The sequence below is a fragment of the Alligator mississippiensis genome, chromosome 1, assembly GCF_030867095.1.
Source record: "Alligator mississippiensis isolate rAllMis1 chromosome 1, rAllMis1, whole genome shotgun sequence".
Classification (NCBI taxonomy): Eukaryota; Metazoa; Chordata; order Crocodylia; family Alligatoridae; genus Alligator; species Alligator mississippiensis.
In genome coordinates this window covers 229,497,692-229,523,223 of record NC_081824.1, presented here as the reverse complement: position 1 = coordinate 229,523,223, position 25,532 = coordinate 229,497,692, and the positions used below count along the sequence as shown (strand labels likewise).

At 44.3% G+C, this 25,532-nt stretch overlaps 1 protein-coding gene across 2 annotated transcripts in view; it reads left to right on the top strand.

Annotated features, from left to right (window-relative positions):
- CFAP61 (cilia and flagella associated protein 61) overlaps positions 1-25,532 on the top strand; it is a 241,240-nt gene that overhangs the window by 193,370 nt on the left and 22,338 nt on the right. For both annotated transcript variants that reach the window (XM_019491015.1, XM_019491016.1), the window contains 2 exons: positions 193-284; positions 2,671-2,876. In XM_019491015.1, coding sequence (XP_019346560.1) covers positions 193-284; positions 2,671-2,876 — 298 coding nt within the window. The remainder of the gene's footprint in view (positions 1-192; positions 285-2,670; positions 2,877-25,532) is intronic.

Genomic DNA, 25,532 nt, shown 5'->3' with positions numbered 1-25,532 from the left:
GATTTATTCCAGTTTAACATCATTATAACTATGATTAGAATTGGCACTATTTGTACTGAAATGCACAAAAATATAAAAATATGGATATATGGAAGTGCAGCAAAAATTAACAAGATTTTTATCCATTCTCTAAGGAGCTGTTTAGTAAGCAGCATATGACTGAATAAATCTTAATTTTTTTATTTATACTAGGAGGTGTTCTTCCAGGAGGTTATAATTACTTGTATATTTCCAAACCAGGAATCCCTACACGTTTGGATGTGCAAATTACACAACCGAATTATGTAAGTATCCTTATTGTTTTCTTATTCAGGATATCATGAAACTACACGTTGATGCACTGTGGATAACATTCTCTTCTTCTCTGACTACTTAAGCCGCCATTTTTTCTTATCTACAAGGCATTTTAGGCACTTGAACATCTAAATTCTGTTGCTGGACACATTGCTTTATGTAAATGGACAGCTGTAGTTGTGCAGACTGGCAACAAGTTGAGAGAGTGAGACCACCTCCCCTCTTTTCCCCCAAATAACTGAGGCACTCGCTTGGGAAACCCAAGGTCCTGGATTCTAATCCCTACTTGCACAGAGTGGGGTTTGAATTTGGATCTCTTCTACTTCTCAGCACAGCACCATAACCACTACACCACAGGTCAGCCATTATCCAAGGCCTTCTCCCATGTTCCTTTTGAAGCTGGCCCCTGGGAGGGATGAGAGGGAGGTATGTGGAAGATAGGTCAGACCAGGAGGAAGGCATAGTGATGTGTATGCTCCCTGTAAAGGGAGAGAGCCCTGGATTGTAGCCTGGGCCTTTGTCCCTCCTAGGCAGAAGCTTCCCCCTGTATTGTCTCCCATCCATTTTGCCCCCACGGACTTTATTAGTGGATCAGCTTCGAAAAGAGATATATTGAATTCATGAACTATTTAACAATTATATTTTTGTTTTTACAATCTATAAGAGCAATTATAGTCTCTTCACACAATTTTACCTAGTAGAGGATTCTGATATACTACATTTTTATTCTGTCCCCCTCATTATGGTACTAAAGCACTTCCTAGATTTACAGACCCAAAGCCTCAACTTGTATTCACTGGTGTATTTCTTTTCAGGTCAGTGGACTTCCCTCATTCACACCAGTTGAGGATCTGGTCTGTAAAGAGTACATGAAAAGCTATACATACTGATTTCTATCTCTTCCTTTGGCAGAAGATTCTTATTTTGTATATTTTAATTTGCTTGATTTTTTTCTGAGAAATGAGCTTGCAGATCAGCCCTTTAAAATGTCAAGAGCAGGCTGGCTGGGTGAATTCAGCACTAGACTTGGACTCACTCAGAACCTGTTTCTGTTCCCGCTCTGCCCCTGACCTCTTACATGTAACCTTCACCTTTCTGTTTCCCCCTGTTTTGTCTTCCACATCTAGTCTGTTTTATACATGTGGATGCTCTTCAGTATCAGGACTGTCTCTTACTATGCTTGTAGAGATCCTGACAGCATGGGATCCCATCTTTGATGGCTCTGTAAATCATAACTACAATGCTAACTACTAATAAAATAATCAGTTTGGATGTTGAATGAACAGGCAAAAAATAATATTGCTTTTTAAGCCTCATGTTTCAGTAAGGTGGCCAGATGTTTCACAGGTAGTTTTTAAGTGTTCCAGTTTTTTTAAATGTGTTGCTAAGTTACAGCAGGCTTTGTTATTTCCACAGCCTCAGCTGATACATTTTGCAAACATTACAGCAACATTTCCCCACCAATTTCCCTTAGGCTTATTCTGTACTGAATGCCCATTTGGTTTTAAAGTTGTCAAAACTAGTCTAGCAGTAATTCCCAACTAAGTTTCATTCACATGTATAAGATTTGAGGCCTTGTTCTCAATTAAATCATAGACAGATGAAACTTTATTAACTATCTAGCTTTCCCTTATCAAGTGTATAAGACTCTATTCTGTGTCCATTGACAATCCAGTCTCTTCAGAGCAACTTATGGTAATACAATTAAACATCTCATTTCTAGACAATACCAAAATACTTGGTTCCTCCTTGTCTTGTTTGAAGAAGCTTGCCAGCAACCCAGGATCCCAGAGAGCCTAGCATCAGTTTTCTCAGATCTCAGGCTGCAGATGCTCCTGGAACGTGAAGGGCTTAGAAGCCTCTTGAGCCTGTCTAGCTCACTGAGATGCTCCCCTAGGGGCAGGGAAGCTATGGAGAAGCTTTCTGTCGCCCCCTGTCTGATGAGCATGCCTTTGTCATGCTTCAGTTAGGGAGTTTAGAATGTGGGGCTGCTCAGAGCGCTTTGTTTTTTTGTTATGCTACAAACTTTGTAGCTTGACAAAAATATCTTTCAGAGGCCTTTAACTGATCCTATACGTCAGGGGTATGCAACCCCTGGCACAGGTGCCAGAGTGTGGCACTTAAAGGCATTTTGCTTGGCATGCGCAGCTTGTGGCAGATGGTGGGGAAGGCCTGGGTGTTGTGCTGCCACAACAAGGATCAGGCCCCTCATGGCTTTCCTGACCATCCGGCCCTGGCACACTAACACCTTACAAGTTGAGGTTGCAGGTGTTTCTGGCACTCTGTCCAAAAATGTTCCAACCATGGCTATGTCTTCCAAGTAGAAAGTTCTCTCCTACGCAGCTTTCTTCTTATTTATAGTATATTTTGTTCCAGGGGATGGAAATTATAACTGGAGAAGCAATACGTGGGAATTACTTCAGGATACACATCAACCAATACGGCATGGTAGAAACCATTACCTGCTTTTCAAAGAAGCCCTTCCCTGTCTCCAACTATATATGTTTGTTTGGACAGCATGAGCGTGTTCTTAACAATCTTTGTTCTCGCTGGAAAGAGGGATTGATTTCTGACCTCTACAGGTAGGATGTGTTCAGTTTTGTATTCAGTCTGTTTTTTACTAAAATGTACTGTTTCCTCTAATTAAAGTATGTATAATACCTTAAAATGAGGACTATAATGTGTGCATGTGTGTGTATGTGTAGATAGATAGATCAGATCTATCTGTATCTTTCTGAAAGTAAGGAAAGTCATCCATTGTTTTCCAACAGGAAAAATCTGTCACAGGTTGAGCTGTGTTCCCCAAGAGTTTATTTTAGAGTAGTGGTAGCTATTCTATTATTAAGATTGCAACCAACTTGCATTTAAAATCAGTGTTTTAACAGGACTGTAACTTGGAAAATTCAGTAAGCCTGAAAAACAGCAGGCTTACTCTGTAATAATACTCTTCTTTCCCTTCGTAGTAAGACTTAAAATCCAGCAGATTTATAAAGTCGTTAAACGCTATAAGTCATGAGTTTTGGGGTTTGGATTCAGTGATGATACTCTTGTGCTGAAGTGATTACCTGATTAGTGGCTGATGAAATTAATTCTTGTGGCTTCCCCCTTATACTCTATGGCAGGTAAGTAAGTGACAACCACTGGGAATTCTTTTAATTTTGAATTAATGTTCCAGCTGGCAAAGTCAGGACTCTTTTTATATACTTGATGGAAACCACCCAGGCCAGGTCCAGGATTTCCCCTCCCAACCTGGTTCACATAAGGGTTTCCCTATAAAGCTTGTCTTCTTCTAGCTGTAGTAAGACATGAGCAAGTCTTCTGCACAGGAGATTCAAAATAAAGACCAGTTCCAGTGTTCCCTCAAATAATAGGAGACACTAAACCCACTTTTGGGGAAGAAACATGGTTTTACTATTTAAGATTTATTATATGTGATGATGACCTCTCAGAGCAGAGGTGAGCAATTATTTCGTGCAGAGAGCCACTCTTGGCAAGCTGTTGAGGCCTACATGGGTAGCCCTGCCCCTTGACAGGTGCCCCGTCTCTTGGTCACCATCTCCAGACTGGGAAGTCCTGCCCCTAACCTCTGACCTTTGCCATCTTACGTCCCTCCTTTTGCCCCTGGAAGTATTCCTTTGGGGAAGAGGGTTTTCCCTCTTAGGGAAAAAAAACCAAATTATATACTAAACATCAAACACCCACAATAATATATTTTAATTTAATTTGAAATTTATATTTTTGTCCTGATTTGTGTGTGTTTGTGTTGTATATGTAGAAGTGATTGCATAATAGCTCAAAATTCAGTCTTACTCGTATACTGTGTGGGGCGTGCAGCAGTGTCAGGGGGGTATAAGTGGGTGGGTGTGGGGTTTGTGAGGAGCTGTGGGTGGGTGGGCATGAGGGTTTGTGTGGATGTGCGTGTAGGTATGGGAGCCACGTGGTACAGAGCAGCCAGTGGGTGGGCAGGAAAGTAGGGAAAGTGGCAGTGGGAAGCAGGGGAAGTGGAAGTGAGCAGTGTCCTGGGGCCAGCACCAATGAGGCCCATAGCAGGGCAGTTAGAGCATGGGGCATGGGCTAACAGGGGTCCATGGAGCTGCGCTTGGCTGCTTTCAGGGAGAGAAGGGAGGTGGCTGATGTTTTAGCGGCTTAGGGCTGGTTGCAGTGCACCTTGGCCTCCCGTGTGAGGTGGAGCAGCCCTTGTGGGCCCCCCCACCCCCTGGGGCCACTGGCATGGTTGTGGCAGCTACGGGGCTTGGCAGCAGAGGAGGAGGATGAGGTGGGCTCAGCCACCACCGCCTTCTCCTTGTTGGCACACTTGTGGCAGCAGCCACTGCCGCCATGGTACTCCTGCCATGCCCAGCTGCCGTGCTTCGCCTCCCCACGTGGCTGCCCCTGCCATCCTCACACTACTGCAGCTGCCACTCCTGCAGCCATTGTCACTGCTGTTCCTGGCCGCCACAGGCACCTTGGCCTGCTGCAGGGACAGCACTGGGCATAAGCAGCCATGGGGCAATTGGTGCTCAGGCTCGCATCAGGGCCATGGTGGCAGCAGCTTGGCAGCAGCCATCCACCGCCACAGTAGCCGCTGCATGGGGAGATGGAGCATGGCTGCTTCTGAAAGTGGCACCATGAGCACAGCGACAAGGAGAAGGTGGTGGCAGTGGCCAAGTCCACCTCCTCTTCCACTTCGCTGTGGCTGCCACAACCACACTGGCAGCCCCAAGGTGCACCACAAGGGCCGCTCCACCTTGCTGCTGCGGTGGCAGGCTGCTGCCACTGGCCAGTGAAGCCAAGCTGCTCCCACCATTGCCACTGCTGCTGCCACATGCCTGCTCTGAGCCTGAGCGCTGTGGCCACTTGCTCTTGGCGCTGTCCCCACATCAGGCTGAAGCACCCTTGGTGGCTAGGAACAGCAGTGACAGCAGCTGCAGGGGTGGGTGTGGGGCCAGCAGCAGCAGCCATGTGGGGAGGCAGAGTATGGCAGCCAGGTGTGGCAGGAGCACAGCGACGGCAGTGGCTGCTCCTACAAGTGGCACCACGAGCACTGCTGCAAATGTGGTGACAAGGAGAAGGTGGCGGTGGTCAAGCCTGCCTCTTCCACTTTCTCCTCCTCTTCCACCGCAACTGCCACAACCATGCCAGCGGACCCGAGGGACGCTGCAAGGGATGCTCTGCCTCACGCAGCAAGGAGGAGCAGGAGGCCAAGGCACACCACAGCCAGCCTAAAGCCACCAAGTTATCAGCGAGCTCCCCTCTCTCCCTGCTAACAGCCCAGCCCAGCTTCATGAACCCCTGCCAGCTCCTGCCACTCTGCTCTGGGCCCCAACAGCACTGGCCCTGGGGCACTGGCACAGGCCCCACGCTCTGCTCACTTCCACTCCCCCTGCTTCCCATCGCCTATTTCCCCACTTTCCTGCCTACCTGCTGGCTGCTCTGCACCACGTGGGTCCTGGCTGCATGGCCGGACTGTGGGACTCAGCAGAAGCCAGCCCACCCCTGAGGACTGGAGCTATCATTGCAGTCCTCCCCTGCCTCCCCACCCCCTACTCTTACCTGAATTTCCCATGCTGGCACAGGCATGAACAGCCCCATGGTCCCAGGCCAGAATCCCCTGCTAGGCAGGGGGTTCTGGCTGGTGGGGTCAGACCAAATGGGTCTTGCTGTTACAGGAGCCTGTTGTGGCTTCCCCTGGGTCCTACTGCCCCTGGCTCCTTTCATCTTTGACAGGAGTCATGGGCAGATAAATATTCATTTTCTAAAATTCTTAGGGGTTCTGTGGGCTGGATAGAATGGCCTGGTGGGCCGGATGCAGCCCATGGGCCATATTTTGCCCACCCCTGTCTCAGAGGGTGTTTTTGTTGCTTTGGAAAATTTGATGTTAACTGAAAAAAGACAGCTGGAGAAGAGCTTTTGAAAACAAGTGGCACCATATTTATGAAGTCCTCTGAGGCCTTTTTGAAATATTATAAATTAAAAATGCCTTGGACTAGAAACTCCAGATTTAACAAAAGAATTAGTTTTTTGAGGACATCTTCCCATTAAAATTCTTGTTTAACTGATTTGTTAAGTCTTTGATGTTGTCATGAAATAGTGGCTAAAGAAGAACCAGCTGATATAAATTTAGTTGGACTTTCTGAAAACCCTTGATCTAGTGCTTAGATCTAGATTCTCAGGAATCTAAGCCTTCATGGAGGAAGGAAAGCCAAAGTAGTATTTTGGATCTGGACTTATCTAAGAGGCAATAAACAAAAAGTAGGAATGGCCGGTAATTTTTTATTATAGGAAAAGGTTAACAGTGGAGTGGCACAGAACTAGGCTTTTTCTTGTTGAATGTATTTATAAATGATTTGCTGAAAGAGCAGAGAACAAATGTTGGCAAAATTTTACAGTTTATTAGATTAAATAAGGCTAAAGAAAATGATGAGAAACCTAGAGTGACCTCTCCAAACTTTGTAAATATACTACATGATGGCAAATGAAACTGAATGTTGACACCTGTAAGATTATTCATTTAGGAATTAATAATTTGAAGTACATCTATACATCAGTGATTCACAAATAAGCTGCAACAACTCAGGGAAAAGATCTAGATAGCATAAAAACACAACCCAGTGAAAAATCTCTGTTTAATATCTAGTAGCAGTCAATAAAGCAAACACAATGTTAGGATCCATAGGGAGAGAGAGAATTTTACTGTAAGCATTATAAATCCATTATATGAATCATTGGTACACCCGGCATCACGACTGCTATGTTCAGTTCTGTTTGCCCTGTCTCAAATAGTGTATAACAGGAATAGGGGTTCATACATGGATAATGCGAATCATTAGAGGCATGGAAAATTTCACATGAAGAGAGATTACAATGATTGGAAATATTTGCTTTAGAAAATAAATTAATCAGAGGGAAATTATAAAGTTGCGGCAAACAATGAGTGGTATTTAGGAGGTAGATCAGGAACTTCTGTTCATTTCTTTTCTCATAGCTCAAGAGCAAGGAGACATTCAGTGAAACTGAAAGCTGGCAAATTCAAAACTGAAACAGAAAATGTTTTGTCACATGGCACACAGTTAGCTCCTGGAAATCATTGCCACAAGATAACATTGAGGCTGAAAGCATAGCACGATTCATAAAAACGTTGTAAACTGATAACCACAGTATGCCACATTATGATGGTAAGGATTAAAAACCAAGGATTTTGGAATTGATTAATTGAGTGATGCCTTGCCTTGGGGCATAAGGCAGTTTCTAACTGGTGGGGATACTGGACTGGATGGACTGTGGATCTGATTCAGTTTGGTAATCCCTATACTTGTATTTTCCTATTTTCAGAATTGTTATATGGTTCTTTTAGAGATATTCTGTAAGGCCCAGATCCTTAAAGGTATATTTAGGCACACGTCTTCTGCTTGGCACCTAAATCCCATTGATTTCAATGGAGTTGGGTACCTAAATACTTTTGAGACTCTGACCCTTTAAAACCTTTTAAACCTTTTAAACTCTACTGAAATCTGTAAGGTCTCTGTGAAATTTCTGATTTGTCTGAGATTGATTTTGATTTATAGAATAGGTGGATTTTGTTTTATAGAAAAGGTACAGTACAGTGGCAAATATAAAGTTCAAGTAAAGAATGAATTGTCAGTTGCAGCTAAAGAATAAGAACTAGAGAATGAGATCACTAGATTAGGGACAGGGCAACTAGGTTACTGCGCTGTCTCCAATCTTGTTCAATTATTATGTTTTGAACCATGAAAATGACTCGGTATTCAGGCTGTAGCTAGGTATCATTAGTCTTTTTCATTGCTTATATTTGTGTTACCATGTGTGCACACAGCTGTGGCCTCATCTTTTCCATGAGCCACAAATGTTGCCAGACACTGATGCCTTTGTTGCTTGCCCAGACACAGTTACAGTGTCAGTTGTTGTTAGACATGGTCGCAAGTTTCACACCAGTGGCAGCAAAAGGAAAGATGAATTGTTCAGCATTTTTGTTTTTTGGCTGCAGTTTGGCTAGCAATTGTGTTTGACCTTGGCAGGATCAGCATTTGTTTCCTTTTTCTCTGCTGCTGTCTAAAGTGCCTCTACATATCTGCAATTCAGAGTAGAATTACCTCTTACTGTCTGCATTGTTTTAGGTGTGGTTTCAATATAGACGATCCATTCCAGTTCAGGGGCTCCTTTTGAACCGTCATCCTCTCCTCATTCTGGTTTTTGGTTTGTTTGGTTTTTTTGGTCATTGCATTACAGATCCAAGGGTGATGCTGGTAGCATCCGAAATGATAGTAGTAATAGGAGACACACAAAGGAGACTGGCAAAAGGAGTAGTAGCATTTATAGTGGCTGCTGTGGCAGAGAAGCAACACATGTAAAACTCAAAATTGCTACTGGTGAGCTGTTCTCCCCATTTCCAAGGAATTGTCCTTTTTTCTGGTTCCAAAATGCACAGTCAGATCAGTAAATAAGGTGTGCAGTGAAATGATGACTCACCACTGATGACATACTTTGGGAGTTACTAAGTGGGACAATGGAAGAGGAGAGAGAATGCTCCCCTTTTTTTCTGTTACAGGCAGTAAGATGTCTCTATAAAGTATCTGTTCATTAGTATTTTGTGTTCAAACTGCTGGACAAAATAAAATTGCCCCCATAAGTTCCAAAAGCCAACACCAATTGAGTTATCTTTATCTTACAGAAATGAAAGTGTTTCAACATACAATTTATTTCAGCATGATCTCATGCTTAGCAATCTTGGGGGAGTATGATAAGGGTTTGTGCATCCAATTAAAGGGATCCTTGTGTACCTGGCTGTCTCCACCCCAGAAGTTGGATAATTTAGTGCTGCTATCTGTACATATTTGTAAAGCCATTTAACATCCTTTGAGATAATGAAGGCATTATCTGAATGTAAACCTAGTATAAATCTAAACCCCAGAATCTTGTGGTTAATTCTTCGCATAGGAAAAAATTGTGATGGGGAATAACAGCAATTGTAGCTGATTGCTCAGAAAGAATTACCAGTATGAGGAAAGGAGGAGGAGAGAGACTGGTTATTCACCATAGCATAGGCTCTTACTTGTCATTCTGCCCAGTGGCAGCAATGTTTGGTTGGTTTCTTGTTGTGTCAGTCACTTCCTCCCTGTGAACAGGTCAATAACTTTTCAAAATCAGTCTTAATGTGATATATAGTCCAAACCTCAACTTCTTGGAGCTTTACTTTATCCCATAGTATGGACAGGTCTGACCTTGAATCTTTCCCAGTACAAAATGGCACAGCAATCTGCTTCTCTTCAATGAGCTGCCTAGCTCACCGAAACACTATTTAAAGTTAATCTTTGTTCCAGAAATTGCTACAGTGTCTTGAAATTAGTATTTTTCAGTAATACTTTTTTTTTTAAACGTTGAAGACCATTATCTTTTCTCCAGTCTGATAATGTTTATTTGTTGCAGAAAAGTGAACATAAGAGAAAAAATGCATGTTGTCAGTACAGTTTTCTACTCCCTTACATATATCGGTGAATTTATGCTGAGTGACGACACTAACAGAAAGTCTCCATTTTTTCTTAGTGTATTCTTTTAGGGATTTTATGAAAATTACATGGAAAAACCCATGTTGAAAAAAGCATCGTTACAGTTACAAAGTCAAGCGCTCAGAAAGTTAGGAAATGATAATTAAGTTCTCATGTGCAACTTCCAGCTCCTTTGTATGCATGTAGAATCATAGAATCATAGGCCTGGAAGGGACCCTAAAGGACCATCGGGTCCAGCCCCCTGCATGAGCAGGAAAGACATCTGGGGTCAGACAACCCCAGCCAGGTGGCTGTCCAGTCTTCTTTTGAAGACCTCTAGGGTAGATGATTGTACCACCTCTGGGGGAACTTGTTCCATAGTCTAGACACCCTAGTTGTGAAGAAATTTTTCTTAATGTTCAGCCTGAAACTATCTTCCAGGAGTTTGTGGCCATTGTTTCTAGTTTTCCCCCAGGGCGCCCTGGTGAACAGTTGTTCACCGAGCCCCTGATGTATGCCTCTGATATAGCAGTAAGCTGCAATCAGGTCCCCTCTCAGCCTTCTTTTCTTTAGGCTGAAGAGTCCGAGATCCCTCAGCCTCTTCTTGTATGGCTTGCCATGCAAGTCCCTGATCATGCGGGTGGGCTTTCTCTGGACCCTCTCAAGCCTTAGCACGTCCTTGCTGAAGTGCAGTGCCCAGAACTGGATGCAGTACTCCAGCTGCAGCCACACCAACGTTGAATAAAGTGGGAGAATCACTTCTTTGGTTTTACTGGAGACGCATCAATTGATGTATGCCAGAATTTTATTGGCCTTAGTGGCTACTGCATCGCACTGCCAGCTCATATTCATGCTGGGGTCTATTGTTACCCCCAGATCCCTTTCATTTGTAGTGCTGGTCAGATTACCAATGCCCAGCCTGTAGGTGTGCTGGGGGTTCTTCCTTCCCAGATCCAGCACTTTGCAGTTCTCTATGTTGAACCTCATCTGGTTCCATTCTGCTTGACATGCCAGCCTGTCTAGGTCTGCTTGTATCTGCAGCCTATCTGCGGGTGTGTCCGCATAACCCCATATCTTGGTGTTGTCCAGGAACTTGGCCAATGGGCTTTTCACCCCCTCAACCAGGTCGTTGATGAAAATGTTGAATGGCACTGGGCCAAATACCGACCCCTGCAGTATGCCACTGCCCACATCTCACCAGGATGACACCGATCCATTCATTTGGATTCTCTGTGTCCTACTCCACAACCAGTTTTGTACCTACTTGACAGTCCCGCAGTTAAGCCCAATATCTTTCAGTTTTCTGATCAGTACCTCGTAGGCTACCAAGTCAAAGGCTTTCTGGAAGTCAAGGTATATGCTGTCAACTGCTTTTCTCTCATCCAGGTGATGAGTCACCTGATCATAGAAAGAAATGAGGTTGGTCAGACAAGACCTGCCCACGACAAAGCTATGATAGCTGTCATTCAGTAGCATGCCTTCTGCAAGTTTGTCACATATAGCCTCTTTGATTATTTGATTATTATTTGATTATTTGATTTTCCCTGGAATAGGTTAAGCTAATTAGCTTGTAATTTTCCCACGTCCTCACACTTCCCCTTCTTGAAGATGAGCACAGCATTGGCCCTCTTCTAGTCCTCTGGGATTTCTCTGGAGGCCCATGATTTTTGAAGGACCTTTGCCAGGGTTTATTACAGTATTTTTGGTGTCTTAAAGTACAGTTTTTAATTATATAATGTTTTCCTCCAGGACTTCAGTGGACTTGCTAAAGGAATGAATAAGGGTTGGGTAGTGAAGGAGGAGGCTGTTATCTGGAGAACTCTGGCTTCAGTTGTTTCAAAAGTTGGGAGAGATGCAATGAATGAGGTGGGACTGCAGGTTTGGCCTCACAGTCAAGGAGGAGAAGTGGATTCTGTTCCTACTTTGGCAACAGAAGTCCTATAGCAGGCAAATCATGTTAAAAAAAACAAACAAAAGAAACTCTTCACAGATGATCACTAATTTGTGTTCCTTATTTTCTCGGTGTTAGACATGAAATGCTAGATTTTAATATGCAGAAGTGCTGAGCACTCTGTTTCAGCTGAAGAAAATGGGAGATGTGTAAACACATGAAGTGCTGCCTATTGCTAAGTACCCCAAAAAATTAGACCCATAGTTGTCCTTCTTTGGGCACCCAAAGTACCAAATAATATTAAATTTTAATATCACTGGGTCTCAGTTCCTTCTCTTCTCATTCCATCATCTCAAAGCAGTACTGTGTAAATAAGTCAAGTTTATGGAGTACTCAACTACTGTAATGGTGAGAGAGATTCAAATTCCATATCCAGAGCAGGGTTTGCATAGCATGCAATACATAGGGGCCTGTAGCCACAGTACTGGTCATAAGTAAACTACATCCATGAATGAGGCAGGGGTCCTGAGGAAAAAATAGTAAGTGATCAGGTAATTAAAGTCTCTCTCATAATATATGAGGCGGATGAATTAAGCTTTTGTAGACAATCTTATTTACCTGAATCCAAGATGACCCTGAATTTAAGACAACCCTTCAATACTTAGATTCTATACATGGAAGATTTATAGTTTTTTATGCTGTTCTATGTATAGAATCTAATTACTAGAAGGTCATTTTAAATTGATCCCCCCTACTGGTGCAACAGGGAAAGCAGCAGTAAGGAAGGCAGGCAGTGGGGGAGGCAGTAAGTGAGGAGGAGGTATATGAGCAGGCAGTGGGGGGGTGGGGCAGGTGATAGGCAGTGGGGAAGCAAGCATTGGGAGATGTAGCAGGGTGGGTTCCCTAGGGGTGGCTGTGTTACCCCTAGGCTCCTTAACTGTGCCAGTCTTGCCCTACAGGCACCCTCTATCTCACCTGCCACATCTTGTCATTATAATTGATATAGGGAAGCTGCCCTTGATCTTTGGGTTTAGACACGATCTGGCTAGATCTTACTGAACCCTGTGGTTCATCGACCCCTTGGTGTACCACATTATGATGGACGGTTCCTGAGTCTCTCAGCCTTATGGGCTATATGTGTGGCTCCAACCATCCCTTTACCAGGCTCCATGCCTTGCTGATGGCATTGAGGTTGTCTGGTCTAGGCCTTGCTGTGATTTGGCTCCCTTGTCCTCTCTGGGCTCTCCGCAGCTCTGTCTCTGTGCCTCACTGGCACCTGGGTCTGTGCCCCCCAAAATGCCACACCCTCTCTAGCACCAGGGTCTCCACACTGTAGTGGGCCCCCAATGGGGCCTCCTCCCTCCCCAAGTAGCCTCACCCAAACTACTGGTGTTATCAGACAGCAAACAAATATAAGCCCCTGGGCTATAACATAACACAAAGTGCAAGGCATGCTCTGCCTCTTTAAAAGAGTAACACTCCTTCTCTAATACTGGGTGCCTGTAGGTGAGGGTACCTTATGGGCTCCTGGTGCCCCATTAGCCCTAAGGGTAGCATATCCAATGGCTGTAGCATCTCTACGCCTTTCCTTCCTTCCTGAAAGCTCCTTCCCTTTCAGCTACTAGTAGGGAACTGAACTGCTGGGTCCCAGCCCTAGGGTTTATATGGGCCCAGGGCCCTGCCTGGTCCAGCCAGCTAACCAGGTGCAGGTGCGGCCAATTCCCTCATTAGCCAGTTGTCATGGCAACCTGCACCTGGGCTCTTATCTGGCTCTTTGTGTTCTCTCCCCGGGCAATCTCTACTCTGAGTGGAGCAGGCACCTTAGTACCCTGTGACAGGAGGGCAATGGGGGGCAGGCAGTGGGAGGTCAAGCAGCTTGCCCCTTGCCCCCCGACACTTTGCTTTGATGTCTGTCTCCCCCACCACTTGCTCCCTTGTGCCTGCCCCTCTCTGCCTCTACAACCTCACAGCCTCGGGACCCCCTGCTCCTCCTTCCCCCCAGCATTTTAGTCTTGTTCCATTCTGGCTCCATTCTAGCCTGGAGCACAGAGTACAGCCTGGTAGCAGTGGTGGTGGTGTGGGAGCTCTAGCCCTGATTCTGGGGCTCAGCTGGAGCTGCCACCACTGCTACCAGGATGGGCTGGGGCCATGCTCTGTGCCCCAGGCTGGAGCAGGGCCAGAGCAGAGCACGGGTAAATGGTAGGGGGAAGGGAAGCGGGGGGACAGGGAAAAGGCAGCAGGGGGCAGGAAGTAGCTGTAGCTCTAGAGCCAGAGTTGGAGCTACAGCAGCTGCCTGCTCCCCTGCCCCCACTGTCTCATACTCACATGCAAGATGAGGGGCTTTTCCTCCATGTTAAATGAGTGGGGGAAGACCTCATTTTGGATTTGAGTAAATATGGTAATTCTGGCATTTCCTAATTTTGGAGTGTTTGAATTTACAACTTCACTAAGGTTCTTTCCACATACCATATTTACCTGAATCCAAGACTACTTTGAATTTAAGATGACCCCCCGCATAATTAGATTCTATAAATAGAAAATTATAAATTTGTTTTAGTTTTCCATGTATAGAATTTAATTACTGATAAGTCATCTTACATTTGTCCTCAACCACAGTGAGGAAGCAGGTAGACTGACCCACACACAAGGCCCAGGTCAGGGCTGGAGCCAAACCACTGGTACTCAAATTCAGGACAAGGTGCCTTTTTCCTAATGCTGGATGAAGGAAAAAACCTCATCCTGGGTTGGAGTAAATATGGTAGGGTCTTTTTCATGTATAATTATCTAGTTTTAAAAAAAACGACAACCTGAAAATGCCTTGAAATTCTATTATGTAGCATTACATGGACATCAGATGAGTCATCAGCAGGATTTTGACACTAAAACTGACTGCCAAGACCAATGCCACTTCAGTTACTAGAGAAACTTATAATGGTTAGTTCCTGCATGGACTAGTGCCAGAAGAGGACAAGATACCTTGCCAGAGGGTTTCATAGACCACAGAGGAATGGGAGGAGCACAGGGATATTGCGTTCCCTTACTGATTCTGATGAGCAGTTTTCTTTAAGATATGCACAGTTCTGTCCATTCCCTCTAAGCCCAATTCTTCCTCTTTCCCTCCAGCCTGTCTCTGCAAGTCCTGTTTCTTGAAGATTCCTGATTCTTCATTTTAGCCTCATTCCCATCATCTACCCAGTCTTAGCCTTCATTCTTCTGACTTCTCTGCTCAGTCCCAGTCTCCTTACCCAGCCAATCTTAGTCTCCCCCTTCAAACTCACCTTGCCAGTTGAAATTTTCTCCATTCCTCATCTACCCTGTCTCTGCCCTACCCAAACCCCAATAATAATGCCACTCACTTTCACTGTCCCAAAGTCCTCTATAATTACCCCTCATTCAAATTAAGTACTCCTTATCCCAGTCTCTTTACCCAAGCCATCAAGGTTCTGCCTGCTTCTCCACTGTGGCTGGGATCAAATGTAAGATGAACCACCAGTAACTAGATTCTATACATGGAAAGCTATAACAAATTTATAATTTTCTATTTATAAAATCTCATTACTGTGGGGGAGGTCATCTTAAATTCAAAATTGTCTTGTATTTGGGTAAATAAGGTATTTGGGGGGGGGGAATCATATTTTTTTCTAATATGAGCAAAAAAGTACCATATTTACTCAAATTTAAGATGACCCTGATTCTAAAATAATCCCCCCAATAATTGGATTCTATATATAGAAAATTTATAAATTTTATATAATTTTCCAGGTATAGAGTCTGTTTTTGTAGGTTTGTCTTGAATTTGTCAGCCTCCCTATGCTACAGCAAGGAAAATAAATCTGGGGAGTCAGGTAGCCCCTTTGCCCTCTGCTCCCCTAACTTCTTCCCTCTGCAGTCCCTTCCCAGCCCTCCTTACTGTCACACCCTGCTCTCCCTGAGCACGTGGAAAGGAGGAACAAATTTGAAAAATCTGACTTTGAAATAAACATAGCTATAACAATTTGCATATAGTACCCATAGACTTTGTTCACCCAAAAATGATACATTTTACCTTTTTTTGAAACTGCTGCAGGTTTTAATGTAGGTGCTCCATAAGCATTCTTTTAAGTAGCACTTTAGCACCTACTTAGAGAAAGTACAAAATATGCATGATATTAGTCCAAAGCCAAAAGACTATTGATTTTCCATATAGTTTAGTCCCAGCAGAGTCAACTGCTTTTCAAGCCATGATCATCCCACAGCTCAGCACTGCTCAGCATATGTGTGTATCCCAAATACCCAGCACAAAGGATACATTTGCTAATTAGCCCCCACTCATGACTGGAACTGGGTGTTCTTGTCATAAGCCCTGGATCCTCCAAAACTGTATATGCAGATAGGGCAACCTGGTCTGACTTCATTTCATGGTAGTCATGTGCAACAGGCTGAGAGAGGGGCCAACAGAGGGATTCTGGGTGAACTGTTTGGGACCCTATTTGGTGATGTTTGCTAGACATTTAAGGCTGGTGAAGAAACAGGAATCATTGGAAATGGGAAAGAAAGGCATAGTTCAGCTGTGGGAGGGAAGCGGAAGTTTAAATGTATGCAGTGTAGTGGCTCACCATGACTTTGAAAAAGAGTCAGTGCTGAGAGGGACTGTGCTTATTGGACACTATTGTATGTCTTATACAGATGGGTTGCAGTAACCTATCCTTATGGTAGAGTCTCATCAGCGTCTCAGCTTTTTTGGCTAAGATCAAGCATTTTTGGCACCAAGAGGAGGGTGTCGGGGCTGACTGTGGACCTCTTGGGGTCAGCCTAATATTGCAGTACTTCTAGGCCCAGTGCCAGTCCCTGTGGAGGGAGCACATGCCCATTTTTTTAAGGGCCAAAAAAAAATTGCTTATCAGCATGTTTACCCTATATGGGTCATGTAGTTTATAGTCATGCTCAACGTTTGCTACATTTAATCAACTTCATAGTTAGTTTCCATTACTGAGCATGCACTGCTTTTAGCAGCAGTTCAAAGATAGGCAATGCAATTTACTTGTATGTGAATGTTAGATGAGGGACTTCATGTTGACAGGGGGAGGGTACCTCATCTTATAGTCAAGTAAATATGGTATTTACCTTATCCTGGTTCTTTGATATAGCAGACATGTTATGGCTGAAATTTTCCAAAAATATTAATTGTGAAGAGACACTTTTCATGAAAACTATCACCCCAAATGGCTAACATCTAGGAAAGTCATAAGCAACTAAAAATAGCATCTTGTAAGGTAAAGTGTCAGGCAGCCTTAATAACAGGTGATAGAACAAGAACCATCTGCAACTGCCCACAGTGTGCATGCTATCACTTTTATATCGTTCACAAGGAACTTCTCAAACACTCCATAATCTCTACCTTAAAAGAAATCCATGAAAAATGAAGACATAAAATATAAAGAATTATTTACCAGCATCTCCTGTGAGATCAAGAATCTCATCTCTCAAAGACTGAGACTTTTGCCCAAAGGAAAAATGCAGTGTTATGTAGTAGACTTTATCTAATGAGATATGAAAATGTATTCATTGAATTGTGTATGTGCATTTGAGAGAGAAAGGAAACAGGAAAAAAGAACCCATTTAGGAATATTGTTCAAATTATTCTCAAAATCAATTTGCTGTAAATAGTGTAAATGATAAATCTGGTGCTAAGGCTCCTGTACCTCACTCTGACCATGGAAAAGGATCTTAAAAATGGATGTAAATTATATTCAAACCCACTGAAAGTACCTTTTACATGGCTAGAGTGGTTTAAAGGAACCTTAATGTAATTAGGCTGTGAAAGTGATTGCAGTCAAAGCAGCTAAACTTTTCACATTTGCTGTAATTTTGAAATATGCATTCTTCCCTTCTGTTCATTTTTATAACAACTGTGTCGGTAAAGTATCTTACTATAAGGCAAAAAAGTGCAAACTCTGTTTTAATCCTTTTGTATCTGGATTCAGATTTTCCCAGCATGACATCCACTGCCAGGAATGGACACAGTGAAACAGCTGTCACCTGGGAGTTAATTTGTCTCTGTGTAGCATGCAAATTATCTTTTAAATAATTAGAGACTGCACCTAGCAATGAATTTCCTCACTGCCTTGCATTCAGTACAAAGCCAGAAGGTTAACCCTACGGTACCAGATTTCCGGACCATAATGTGCCAGTGCAGTTTTCAAATTTGCATGAACAACAGGCCATCAGGATCCTGCTAGCTCCAAGAACTAGCCTCTTTCTGATGTGTGTATGAAGCTGCTACTAATGCTAATGATGGGATAAATCCTTGGGCTTCTAAACTAGGAAAAAAACCACAGCTTTCAACAAGAGCTCTGCCTGAGCAAAGACTGCAGCATTTGACCCACAAACAAGTCCAATGTGAAATCCCTGCCCTACATTCACCCATCCACAAATAAATTTGCTTTGTGCTGAAAATTAAGGTCATATCTGTACTACTCAGTCAGTATACCAGGCATCATCATAACTTTTATGGTACTGCTTGCATACTACCATCCAAATAGAAGAAATGAAAGCATCTTAGTGCAGTGGAGTGGGAGAACGAATTGGCTCTGCCTTTCAGGAAAGTCTACACTGCTTCAAGTTCAGAAGGTATTATTGTTCAGTATGGAGCAGTATAGCACATGTCAGCTGCCTGCATGATAAATGAGCACTATGAGACGTGCCCAGCGTGCAGCTGTGATCGGTCTTTTCCTCTGTCCGAGGGTAGATCATAAGGCACCAAGTGTGACCCCAGGCATGACTCCATTTTAGAGGCTGAAATAGTCACTGTTCCTCCAACCTCCTTAGGTGTGGTTTCCCAGTCATTAGGACAAATCAATAACCCAGTTGTCCCAAAATTACACTACCCCCCAGCATCTCCCATCATGCTGGCATATCAGAGCTAATGTGGAGCCTGTGTCGTCAATTAATCCCTTCCCCACAGACACTACAGTTAATGATCAGCAAGAAGGACTTGCAATGGGTTCTCACCAGTGGATGAATTTCACCTCTGAAGAACATACTCTTCTCTTACTTCACAACCTAGTAAGAATTCTGATCTCTTCAATAAAAGCTGTGTCATCACCAGGTACATCCAGATGAGCATGCACATGCATTTCCCTGGGGACAAATGGCAGCACCTAGTTATGCTGCTGCTACTTGTCCCTAGGGAATGTGTGTGCACATGTGCTCTGAGGCATAGCAAGTTGCCCTGGGTTGGGTAAGGGAGGTTGGGGCCAGCATCTGGGCTGGCCCCAACAACCTTACCTGGAGTCCTAGGGGTCCCCCCCGGACTCCAGAAGCAGCGATGGGGGTGCAGAGCCTGGCCAGCAGCTGGAGCGTGGCAAGCCTCCGGTTTTGGATGGTACACTCTGCTGCCATGTGCGCTGTCCTGCTTTTTGCTGCTGTGGGGTTTTTTTGACACTGAGATCTCATGTGTGTGGTACATGTGGTTTGTGAAGCCACAGATAGGTCTGCAGTTGCACAAACCACATGTGCACACTCATCTGGACTTGCCCATCATGGCACAATAAGTAAAGTTGATTAAATCTTGAACCTATCAGCCTCCAGTTCTGTGTTTCCTGAGACACTACTCCTACTGCAAATGAAGTGTTGGGTTGAATCAATAGAAGCATTCGGTGTAAGACATGGGAGAGATACTGCCTCTTTACTTGGCACTGGTTAAGGCCTTGTCTAGAGTAATGTGCGCAGTTGTTGCCTCCACATTTTTAAAAGGACATGGAGAAGTCAGAGAGGGATGGGGCTGTGAGCAGACGGAGCAGTGTGTGGGAGCGGGATGGATGGGCAGGGCCAGGATCCCCGGGGCAGTGACAGTGCAGGGCCAAGGCCCAGGGCACAGCCACAGTCTGTTCCCCACACATCCCTGCAAGGGGCACTGGTTCTGCAGGCAGGGATGAGCGGGGGGCAGATCACAGCTCTACCCCAGTCCCCAGCCCTGAATTGTCACCACCCTGTAATCCCAGCCCCCGCTCCCTCCCCCCTTGTCTCACTTCCAGGCACTGCTCCCTGTCCACCTTTGGCACCATCCCATTTGCCCAATTGAGATGCCTACATTTCTTCCAGGCTGGTCTCCCACCTACCTGCTCACCCAGCACCCCCAGTGGTGATTGCAGGGCAGACAGGCCAGGATGCCTGTGCATCAAGGCCAGGTCCCATGGCAGTGATGATGAGACACAGGCAGCAGCAACCAGGCAGAGTGAGCCACCACCACAGTTGGTGCCAGGAAGCTTAGTCCAGCCACTGTGCCACACCCACCCTGCCGCACGCTGCGAGGCGGCAGGAATGGCCACCTGCCACAGCCTGGGCTGTCCCCTGCACCTGGGCCAGGCAGGACTGAGGGACCCACTGCCAGCCAGATAGACTCCCTTGGTGAGCTAGACCTGGCCTGTGGGCCACGTTTTGCCCACCCCAGGTTAAGAGAAACAAGAATGTTCAGCTTGTGGAAAATGTAATCCAAAGGTGACATGAAAGCAGTCTTCAAATATCTGAAGGTCTGTCATATAAAGGAGAGAGCACTGCAGAGAATAGAATGTGTAGCAATGGCTTGAAATCTTAGCAAAGTATGTTTAGACTGGACACCAGGAAAAATGTCTTCACTTCTAGAAGAGAAGTAGTTAGCCATGTTAGTCTGAAGTCAGGCAGAAGACAGGGTAGAGGTGCACCGTATAGACTAACTAAATCAGAGAACCTTAAGTTTTTCTGAAATACAGTACACTTCCTCAGATGCTATGAAAGGACATGCAGAGAGCAGGCTATCAAACAGAAGAAGTGATAATTCTGTTTCTGCCAAAGACCCGCTGGATCCAGCCTGGGGGCTATAGATTGCCAACCCCCAGCCTAGGGTAATTACAGAATCATTTCATTAGATGTTTTTAAGAAGAAGTTGGATAAGCATTGGTCAGGGATGATCTACAAGTAGCAATACCTGGAGTGTGCTGTGAAGTTGGAACAGTTGGAAACCCAGAAGACCTCCCTATCCACATATCACTTGGAGATTATGAGCTCTGCAGCCCAGAGCAGGTGGAAATGAGAGAGCAGCAGGAGAATGAAGCAGAGATCTATGAATGACTTGGGTATGAAAGAAGACTAAAGGATCTGGGATAAGTTCATAGGGGGATAGGATGACGAAAAGGGTAGTTCTGGCTCTCTAGTGAGGGTGTGTTATGTGTGGAGTTGTATTTGCAGTCCCCAGGTTGCAGTGCAGAATGGAAAGTGTTTGATTTTCCCAGGCTCCTAGGTTTTTCTGGTTGTCATGTGGGGCTGGGAAGAAATTTTTCCCCTCTTGTTGCTTGAGGTATCAGTATTTTTTCTTGTCTTCCTCAGATGCATTAGGTGTTGGCTGCAGCCAAGGCTGAGGATTTTGACTGGGGCATGCAGATGCTCCTCCTAGGACTAAGAAATGCAGGGGTGTCTGGTTTGAGGGTCTAGTCCCTTCACTCAGGTTCAGACTGATTGCCACATTTGGGATCAAGAAAGAATTTTACTCCATAGTCAGATTGGCATAGGTTGTGGGGTGGGATTGCCTTCTTCTGCAGTGGGAAGCATGGTCCTCTTCCTTGTATCTCTCAAGTGTATTTTAAGAAACTACTTCCTGTCTTTGCAGCAGCAGGATATTAACACTACCTTTGTCCCCATGTTTTACCTGTTTCAAGTTAGGGTGTTTTGGGGCATTGTGCCTGGTCATTGCACAAGAGGATTATTTGTGCAGTTCTGAGAGTAGATTTGACAAACACTTGTATAGGATGGCTTAGATAGGAATGATCCTGCCTTGAGCAGGGGATTGGACTAGATGACCTCCTGAGGTCCCTTCCAGCCTTAGTTTTCTATGATTCTACATGCTGTGCAGCTTGTGTGTGGCTGTCCATACTGGCTTCTTCTCCTGGATGGAATCATAGACTCAGTCCCTCCTGAGCCTTTGAGAATGGCATTGGAGAGACCCGTGTTCACATGTATCCAGGTGGTGGAGTTTGTTCTTCTGGCTGATTGACAAGCAGCCTGGGGGACCTTAAAGGCACAGACTACAGAGTGGGCCTCCTTGACTGACAGCTGTGTTTTAGAGTTCTCAGCCAAGGAGTGAATCTAGCCCCTGGGAATCCTGCATGAGTAGAAAGGAGGTTGATGAGCCATGATACCATGATGAAGTGCTTGAGGGAGAAGCTTTCCCACTTATACACGGCTTTCCACCAGCTTGTCAGTGGGTTCATATCCTTCTCTGGCAGTGTGGTTGGCTAGCCTTTGCACAGCTCCTTCTGCACAAGGGATCTTATCCAAAGCCCATGGAAATGGATGGGAGTCTCCTGTTCCCAAGTCAGGGTTGCTTAGCCCAATGGATTTACATAGCTAAATGACACAGCAGTAGCTTGCAGCTGCTGTTGCCACATCCTGTGTATGTATTAAAAGACTGATGTCCTTAAGACTTTAAATTCATAAATTCATGATCTAAGCAGTAATTGAAAAACAGCATAAAATCACCTGACTCCATCTCCACAGTCACTCGGCTAGAAAATGCACTAGCATAGTATAAGTTGAAAGCACAGGAAGCTTTTACTGACTTAAACATACTCTATAGTATAGCACTTACATAGTTCAGTAAAAGCCTCAAATGCCTTTGAACTGAAACATTTTGAAGAAAGCAATGCTTTAAGTTTTCATGGTTAAGCCGCCCAGTGCCGTATCTGCTGGTACTAATCAGTTTTAGAATTTAAGATTTTTTCCTTTCTCTGTTTATTAACAGGCAGTTATTAGGGACATTTTGCAAAGATGCATGAATGCAAATTTACAGATGCACTGTTAACACTACAGCCTTTTTAAAATGAAAAGATGAGCATGTCCATGGTCAGACAGCTGTCTTTGTTATAAGTAGACACAAGTGGGGAACTTCATTGTCTTCTCCCCATAATGTTTTTAACATTCTAAAATGTATTGGGGAAACAACATAGGTCTTAGATTTGGAAGAAAAATCTCATACACTTCTGTAAGTGTGTTCTCTCTAAGGAGAAAAGTAGCTATTACTATCAAAGATGTGCACTTAATCCACCTGAAGACTTGTAGGCAACAGCTGTCTCAGTTCTCTATGATGTAAAAGAGAAGACAGGCTCTACTAAGTCTAAGAGGGGTATAAGATGGGCATGGGTAACAAACAGCAGGACGGCCAAAGGCTGAGATCTTCAGGACACTGAAGCTGAATATTATATATAGACCTTGTGTGCCAAAGGCCCCAGTGCTTTAAGGGCATTGTCTACTAGGCATAAGCAGCCAACAAAAACTTATCTTAGAAATTCATAGGGTTGTTACTTGGATCTTTATTCATATGTTGTCCCAGGATTAGTCTCAGTTCAGGAGTTAGAGCTCACTTCCATTTCAGGAAGAAGATTCTTTAATTTTCCTTACCTCTCACTCTCACTGGGCTGCTCCTTTTGCTTAATCTCCCAATAGTGAGGATTTAGCCAGGCATTTCTTGAAGGAGAAAAAGGTGTTTCCTGAACAGCAACTGGAGTCTAAACATCAAGTTTCCTGTATGCATTCTAGAGGCACTCTTCTTCCCCACATCAGAGTCTTTCCTATGGTTTCTGATACATGTTTCAGGACCTAAGGATGGTTGGGGCTGCAGTACTATATACACTCTTGGTTTTGCTTTGATTTCAGTGATTTGTTGCTCACTGGAGCAGAAAAATGGAAAAGAGCTTCCAAATTTTCCTTTTTAAAAAAAATGTCATTGTTTACAGTAATTCATGAAAGGATTGTGCTAAGCAAAAAGGGATTGGACAAAATCTTGGGAGAAAAGTGTATCAGTAATTATTGAGCATGGGTGTTAGGGGTACAGCATCTGAATCACACCTTTGTAAACCTTAAATGCAAGTGTGAGACGAACAGTGGAAAAAAAACTGGTTGTATTCTGTTCACTCTCCCTTTCAGCATCCACTCTCCACCACTGTGTGACACAGGATACAGAGCAAGATGGACCAATGGTCTGACTCAGTAGATGGCAGTTCTTATGTTCTTATGTAAGCTTTGACTGGCAGATTATATCCTTTATCTGTCCTTCTGCAGTTAAAATAGGCAGTCATGGAAAATGTCCTTATAGCAGTGACATCTCCCTCTGCTGCATCTTAAGTACAAAATAAGTAATTAGTGGGTCTTCTTGACACTTAGCAACTAAATGAATAATCTTTGGTATTGCATCTTTAATATGAAAGTCCTTTGTATCAGCTTAATTTGGAATTAATGAAAATCAAGCTTGCTAGTATAATGCATACATTGTCTCCTTACCAGTGAGTTTCTAAAATACTTAAACAGCTTATTTATCAAATTAGAGGTGAGTGGTTTTAATATTTGAGATTTTTAAAGCATTGTATTAGTGAATTTGTTTCCAGTCAAGCCAAGCAAAAGTTGATCACCATGATGTGATGCTCTAATACTGATGCCAAGACGATATGCTCCTGGGGTCCATCCTCAAATAACAGGAAGCAGAGCATCTGTGTATCACTACTGGAAAAAATAGGCCAGCGTGCAGCAATGACAAGGAGAACAATTGCCTTTATTCTCCTTATGACATCATGTAAAAGCACATTTGGAAAGGCATTGCTGAAAACGCTATAGTAGGAAACAGCCCTATGACCTTTCTGTTTTAAAGCATTTTCTGATATGTAATGACAAAAAACATTTTTAGTGGCCTTGGGTGTAGTAGTAATAGATGTGTCTAGGTGCTCACATAGCAAGGTGATAAGCAAGATACAAATGGTTAGGTAGACTTCAATAATGTCCTTGGAGCAGAGACTAGAACCAAGAGCTACTCAGGTGAATATCCTAAACCAGTGCTTCTCAAGTTTTTTTGTACCAGGACCCATTTGTAAATATCTGTGTCCAGTCCCGACCCAGTGCCCCTCACTCCCGACCCACTGACCCCAGGCCCCAGCCCCCCAGTGCGTGGGGCAGCAGGTGGGTGTATGGGGCATGAGTGTCCCAAGCAGCGCCTTGCAGGCTGGAACTCTGGCAGCCTGCAAGGGAAAAGCCACCATTTCCCACGGTTTTCTCCTTTAAAGGAGAATTCATTTTTAAAGTTTGTTTGTGACCCTTTCATATATTCTTGCAACCCACTTTTAGGTCGTGACCCCCAGATTGAGAAATGCTGTCCTAAACTACTAGACAAGAGATCCACATCCACTCATGCTCTCTCCCTCTGGCCCAAAAAATATATGAGTATTCCATGAAAAAATAGTTTAATCCAGGGTGAATGCTCTCCCCAACTCAAAATAGCCTGTAACCGAGTAGTTAGGGCACCTTTTACATGGAGGTAAGAGATTTAGGTTTGAACTGCCTACAGCAGAAGAAGGGAGTGAATCAGGGTCTTCCATACTCTGAATGAGTGCTCTAACTCTTCTAAACTGTTATTATGAAGGGGGATACCTCCTCCCCCTGGCTCTGTTTGGGTGGAAGGAAGTTGCTGTCACTATAGATTCATAGATGTTAGGGTCGGAAGGAACCTCAATAGATCATCGAGTCCGACCCCCTGCATAAGCAGGAAAGAGTGCTGGGTCTAGATGACCCCAGCTAGATGCTCATCTAACCTCCTCTTGAAGACCCCCAGGGTAGGGGAGAGCACCACCTCCCTTGGGAGCCCGTTCCAGACCTTGGCCACTCGAACTGTGAAGAAGTTCTTCCTAATGTCCAATCTAAATCTGCTCTCTGCTAGCTTGTGGCCACTGTTTCTTGTAACCCCCGGGGGCGCCTTGGTGAATAAATACTCACCAATTCCCTTCTGTGCCCCCGTGATGAACTTAAAGGCAGCCACAAGGTCGCCTCTCAACCTTCTCTTGCGGAGGCTG